The sequence below is a fragment of the Erinaceus europaeus genome, chromosome 3 (genome assembly GCF_950295315.1).
Source record: "Erinaceus europaeus chromosome 3, mEriEur2.1, whole genome shotgun sequence".
In the NCBI taxonomy this organism is placed as follows: Eukaryota; Metazoa; Chordata; class Mammalia; order Eulipotyphla; family Erinaceidae; genus Erinaceus; species Erinaceus europaeus.
Genome location: NC_080164.1, coordinates 179,684,449 through 179,691,044, shown reverse-complemented (window position 1 = coordinate 179,691,044; position 6,596 = coordinate 179,684,449). Strand labels below are relative to the sequence as shown.

The 6,596-nt window shown below is 60.3% G+C and overlaps 1 protein-coding gene across 1 annotated transcript; it reads right to left on the bottom strand.

The window, feature by feature from the left end:
- Positions 1-1,594: 1,594 nt before the first annotated feature.
- On the bottom strand, positions 1,595-6,048 carry NKX3-2 (NK3 homeobox 2). The gene is made up of 2 exons (XM_007528107.2): positions 5,267-6,048; positions 1,595-3,757 (listed from the first exon to the last, which is right to left on the bottom strand). Exons 1-2 carry the CDS (start codon positions 5,664-5,666, stop codon positions 3,219-3,221), a joined length of 939 nt encoding a protein of 312 aa, XP_007528169.1. The 5' UTR covers positions 5,667-6,048; the 3' UTR covers positions 1,595-3,218.
- Positions 6,049-6,596: the final 548 nt, after the last annotated feature.

The window sequence follows — 6,596 nt, the reverse complement described above, 5'->3', positions numbered from 1 at the left end:
CAGGGTGGCACACAGAGTATACTTCACAGGCGGTGAAGCAGGTCTGCAGGTCTCTATCTTTCTCTCCCCCTCTCTATCTTCCCCTCCTCCTCTCTCCATTTCTCTCTGTCCTATCCAACAACAATGACAACATCAGCAACAACAATAACAACAATGATAAACAACAAGGGCAATAAAAGGGAAAAAATAGCCCCCAGGAGCAGTGGATTCATAGTGCAGGCACTAACCCTGAGGCAAAAAATTATATATATATATCACAAGGACCTGTACAAGGATCTGGGTTTGAGTCCCTGTTCCCTACCTGTAGCAGGACACTTCACAAGCTGTGAAGCAGGTCTGCAGGTCTCTCTCTGCCTCTACCTTTCTGTCTTCCCCTCCTCTCTCAATTTCTCTCTGTCCCATCCAATAAAATGGGGGGAAAAATGGTTGCCAAAAGCAGTGGATTCATAATGCAGGCACTGAGCCCCGGTGATAACTCTGGAAGGGGGTGGTGGTGGGGGGGAAATAGAGATTTTTTTTTCCCCACAGAGCAGCCTTGTTTTTTTGGCCCTGTAGATGAAGTCTTGAAACAAGGAAGGCAGCGGGAAGTCTGGGGAGGCAACCTTGCTCCTGAATTGGATCTCAAGGCTCCCTCGGAGTACATCAGAGCAAAAGCAGGAATGCAGGTCCAACTGAATCGGCCAAATCATTTTTCCTAGGCTTCTGGATCCAACTCAGCAAAATAGGTCCAAGTCAGAGCACCAGTGAGGGGGAGACAGGCAGGAGTGACAGCCAGCCCACTGCTCAGTTCTCTGGCTTCCAAACCCGCATGGAAAGAGAACTATCCACTTAGGACTTGGTCACAGACAATAGTTTCAGAAAGGGAGGGGAACAAATTTCGCTCCCCCCTCCCCAAAGAAAAGAAAAAACTCAGCATGAGAGAAGGGGGGAGAGAAACATTCTAGCATTTTCAGGAACCCTTGAACTGTGATTTTCTGCACGGAAAAAACATCCAGGCTAATTGTACAATGTTTCTGGAATCATTAAAGATGTCAAAAAGAAACAAAATGACCGATGGAACCATTTTGGTTTTAGGTAGGCTTGGGGAGTGAGGGTGTGTCTACCCAACACAGCCTCTACTTTTTCTCAGCTTTTTGCAGAGGTGGTTTCCCAAACCACTGCTTGAAAATCAATGTCCTCTCACCCCAGAGGGGCAGCAGCAGCCTGAGGTCTTTGGGGTTCAGAAGCCTTGAGATGGGGCTCGGGTGGGGGCTTCCAAGGTTGGAGATGGTAGGGACTGGGAAGGAAGTAGACTAACTGGCCCTTCCCCTCTGGGTGAAATTGAAAGTAGCCCCGCATGGGTTTAGAGAGTTCCCGACCAGACCGAGGCCTCAGTTTTGGTGTTGTGGCCCAGGATGTTTGACTTTCTGGAGTGTCTGGAGATGCAGGAAGGGAGTCTTCTTCTGTAAAAGGGGACAACAAACACCCCTGATTCTGCCCAGGAAGCCAAGCTATCTTAATATCGGTCCAGCACCTTCGTTACCCATCGGGGACCTTCCCTGGGAGACAACTCACTAAGCCTTATTTGCTCCCAATCACTTTGGAATGTCAGCAATAACTTTATTTTATTTTATTTTAGTTTGGTCTATTCTCCAAATGAAATAAACGCGAAATAACACCAGAATCTCTCAGAGAATGGCTGGCAAAATCGAAAGCAGAGAGTTTGTTGGTGGTTGGGGGGGGGTCCTGCTGACTTGGGTGGGGTTAATGAAAATGGCTGCTTGGACTTGGAAATCAGAGGGGGGAGGCAGAGAGGGAGAGAAATAGATATTGATAGAAATATGAAAAAGAAAGTTCTAAGTTCTTGCTCCGATTAGTGGAATGTGCTTATAACTGCCTCCCACAGGGTTCCTGAAACAGATCCCCCTGAGAGGTGCGGGTTTAAGTGTTGTCTCTTGGGTTCTCAGCCTTCCCTCCTCCCCATCTGGGGCCAAGCAAGTTTGGAAACAGGGCCCCCCTGTTTCCAAACAGTGACCCTGTCATGGCCTCCCCCAAAGCCAGACAGAAAGAGGCCCAGAGAAAACACAGAGCGTCCAACACGGCGGGTTAAACTAAACGTTTATAAATTAAAGGAAGGAAAGGAGAAAAAATTAGAGCTTCCAAACTTCACAAATCTGTTTCAAAGTCAACGCCCTAGCTGAGTGCAGGTGCCTCCAGGGAGACCAGAGGCGGAGGGATGGACAGGTCATCAGAAGCATCTGTCTTGGACGAGGTGGGCAGGGGTCAAGGTGGCAGGATTCACCCAGAGACCCGAGAAAAGGGGGCCCCAAAGGGTGGGAAATGCAGGAGAGGGACAGGAAAGAAGTCAGGCTGGTGGGGAGGAATATTCACATTGAATACAAAAATAACCGTCATTTGAATACAAACAACTGGAAAGTGCTACACGTTTTCAAACCTCCTTTACAAATAAAAAAGAAACAAAGGGAGATTTGGGGGGAGGGCTGGGGGAGGGGGTGCTGTTCCCTCCTGCTGTTGGGGGTCCCAGTGGGTCGCTGGTCCTGAGCAGCCTTCCAGAGGGAAGATGGGGTGGGAAGCTATCTTTCCCTGTACCCCTTCTCTGTACATTCTTCACCCAGTTAGGAGTCCCCACTGGAGCTCTGACAAGCGAGGAGAGGGGGGGAACCCTCTGCATCCCCATCTACCCCTGGCCTGGGAGCTCTTTCGAGAAGGGGGGCTGCCAGGGTACCCCGCAGTCTGTACACTTGTTACCAAAAGCACCCCCTCCGCCCCCTGCACAGTTATGTAGATACACATAGAACAGCAGCATGGATACCATGAACTAACGTGGCCTAGCGTTCGCGGCTCCTGGAGGGCCTGAGGATTCTGGACAGGGTGGGCTTGAGGGTGAGTAGGCTTCAGGCAATGTGTGCTCCAGGAGTTTGCTTCCTTGAGGTGGTGGGAGGGGAGAAGCGGCCACGATCCTCATCAGACGACATCGCAGTAATAAATAGAGTCGCAGGGCTTCCAAGCAGGTGCCAGGGGGAGCAAGACCCCCCACCACACACACACCCTCGCAACCCTCCCCCAGTCCCCTAGGCTATTATAAGGTGGGTTGTATTGGAATTGTTACGAGGCACCTCCTCTGGACAGGCTCGCCCACTAGGTCGCACGTCCTGGGGGGAGGCATCCTCTGGGGAGCTGGTGTAGGTGGGTGGGTTCCCCACTTAGGGTACTGCCTCTCACTGGGTGCCTGCCGCGGCGCAGGTGGACAGGGCCCAGGCCGGGAGGCAGTAGTAGGGGTAGTAATAGGAGGGTTGCAGGGGCAGCAGCGACGCCGGCCGCAGCACCTCGCCGGGCAGGTACTGTCTCTGGTCGTCTCGGACCAGCACCTTGACCGCCACCTTCTTGGCGGCGGGCGCAGAGGCCAGCAGGTCCGCGGCCATCTGCCGGCGCTTGGTCTTGTATCGCCGGTTCTGGAACCAGATTTTCACTTGCGTCTCGGTGAGTTTGAGCGATGCGGCCAGGTCTGCGCGCTCGGGCCCAGACAGGTAGCGCTGGTGGTTGAAGCGACGCTCCAGCTCGAACACTTGGGCGTGTGAGAAGGCGGCCCGCGACCGCTTCTTGCGGGGCTTGGGCGCCGCGGGTGACTCCTCCTCTTTCGCGCAGCCGGCTGGCTTGCCGCCCTCGCCGTCGCAGTCCTGGGGGTTGCTGCACAACGCGGGCACTCGGGAGCCCCCAGGGACTATGCCATCGTCTTCTGGCCGCGGGCTGCGGTCACCTGCGGCCCCAAGTGCGGGGGGTGGGGTGGAGAGAAACAGTAGATGGTCAACTCCCGAGGGGAGCGAGGGTCCTGGCCTTACCTTGGAGGAAGGGTGGAAGGAGCCGAAATACCCTTCGAAGGGCCGGCTCTCCCTGTCTCAGAACCCGTCTCCAGCGAGTGTCTATCCCCCGCCCTTCCGCCACCCCAGCCAGGAACCGGCATAGTCTCAGCGCTGTGTGTCTCCGAGCCTGCGCCCTGCCCTCTCTGGTCTCCCGAATTTCCTTTGGCTATGCGGGGCTCCAGACCACAGCACCCGGGCCAACCTTCTGGGGCCCCGCGACGAGTCCTAGGGGTACCCGAGTACATTTTCACCTCCCTCCTTGAGTTCACACCCCCCCCCCCAAGAAAAAAACGCCCGGAGAGTCCTCACCTCACACCCGTTTCCCTTGTACAGAAAGGCAGGAGGGGGACCCAACCCCGGGGCGAAAAGGTTGCGAGGGGGCCTCCACCCCCAGCCACCCTTGTCTGCGCCGTTCATTCGTGTGCCCAGGCTCAGGTGAGCACTTCTCATTCTCTTTCCCAAGGAGAGGGTACCCCTTCTGGAACCCGTCTGGCCTCCTCTCCGTGGCACCCAAGCAGAGAAGTCAAGCGCTCAGCCTCTGCTCCGTACCGTGTGCCTAGGGTCCCCCCTGCCACCACCACCACCGCCACACTCAAGGGCTGGCATGGGGTACCTTTCAGAACAAACGACCAACCGGCCCGGAACCTAAGAGCCCTCCTCCCCTCGGGCAGGACCCCAGCCCAGCCTCCGTGCAGGACCCGGGCTTTGCCTCCAGCTCCGCGGCTGCGCTCAGCCAAGCGCACCTCGGGCGAGCTTCTGAAGAAACTGAGTCGAGTCTGCTCTGCAAGCCTGGCCGGGCAGCCCCTGGCCGGGCAGTTCTGGACACAGCGCCCGCTGCCTGCCTCTGACTTTCGGAGCCGGGTCCCCAGAGCCCAGAACACCCCCTTTCCTGCGCTGCTCCGCCATCCCCGCTTCGGAGGCTCAGCCCGCCCGAGGCACCCCTCTCCCGCAGCCCCGCTTCGCGAGCGCTCAACCGGATCTTGGCCTCATCGCTAGCGTTTTCGGGGGGCAGTCCCCTCAGGGCAAGGACACTCGCGGAGTCAGGGCTTCCCACTCCCTGCCTTCTCCTCGCCTTCCCCAAGGGTTCCCGAGCCCCCCCACTCTCTGTCTTCTTCTCGCCCCCCCCCCAGGTGCCCTGGGCCCCCCACTCTGCCTTCTCCTCGGTGCCTCTCATTCCCAGGGCACCCCACTGTCCCCTTCCTCCAGACTTGGAGACTCTCAAAGCCTGGCCAAGGGAGCGCGCGAGGCCCCAGCTCCCCCGGCCCCGCCCGTGGAGCCAGTCCCCCCGGGGCTCGGTGCGGCCCCCGCCAGGGTGCCCGGCCTAGGGTCCGAGCCTGTCTCGGGGATCCCGGGACGCAGACCCAGCCTCCCCAAGTCCCCCAGCCCCGGCTCTGCCCGCCGCCAACCTGAGACGCTGGCCGACATGTCGCTGTCGCTCGGGCCCGCGGCGTCCTCCTCCAGTTCGGGAGCGGCGGGCAGCTCGCAGGCGGGCGCCCCCAGGCCCAGGGCCACCCCGGCCGAACCGCACCCCCGCCCGGCCGCGCAGCGCCGCCCGCAATCCTGGTCCTCGCTTAGCGCCGAGTCCGAGTCCCAGCAGCCCGCTCCCGGCCCGGGGACCCCCGGGGACCCCCGCAACGGGTCCTCGGCGCCCCCCCGCGCCGCCCTGCACAGCCGCCAACAGCCCGAAGCCCCGGGCCCCCCGGTCCCCCCCTGGAGCGGCCGGCCGTCGGGCGGGGGCTGCTCCTTCTTGTTGAGGATGGCTTGGATGGAGAAGGGCGTCAGGGTGGCGGCACCGCGCACGGCCATCTGCGCCGCGGGCCCTGCACCCCACTCAGGCGCAGCCCCCCACTTCCGAGGCCCCTCGCCCGCAGCCCCCGCGCCGGGCGCGTTCTGCTCCCTGCTCAGCCCGATAGGCTCATCTCCCAGGGCCGGGGAGGCGGGTCGGGGGCTGCCCCCCAGGCGGGGCGCGGAAAAAGGAGGGGCCGTGGGGTCCCCCGGGCCACCGCAGTGCTGTCCAGCGCGCCCGGGCTCCCAGCTCTCCAGCGCCGCTGCCTCCAGCCGGACCGCCGGATTGCGCTCCCTCCTGGCGCGGAAGCGCTGGATGCCGAGGGGCACGGGGTCCCCCCAGTTCGCCCCAGCCCGGGTTTTATCTATCTCCTGTCTCTTTCCTTCCGCGGCGCTCCGCCGCGCCCCCCCACCCCCCCGTCGCTCCCAGCCAGCTCGGGGGTCAATGCTGGGTGCTGAGTGACAGCCGCAGGACGCGCCTCCTCGGGGGCGGACCTACGCCCTCGGCCCTCGATTGGCCGGTGACCGTGACTGCGGAGAACCCGGAGTTGGGGGGCCGGGCTTAAGGCTTCTTCAGCCCCGCCCAGCACTGCGCACTGCCCCGCCCGCCCCGACGCTCCCCCAGCCTCTGCCCTGGGCCTCGGTGGGGTCAGCTGCTTGAGACTCCGCAGAAGAGAGAAGGCGAGATAACGGGTCTCGGGCTTTGGGGACCCCTTCCCTCCCCGTCATCGCTACGAGGCAACCCCACACCGCCTGGGACCCTGTCCGGGCTTCCGCCACCACAAGCAGTGAATTCAGAGCCCGCTAGAAATAGTTGGTCTTTTTCTCCGCGGTGCTGGAGGTGATTCTACTTGTAGAGAGGAGTCGACAAGGAAACTTTGGTAGGGTTAGAACCAAACGGCCAGGAGGGAGGAATTGGAAGGCATGCCTGAGAGGGGTTCTCCAAATACG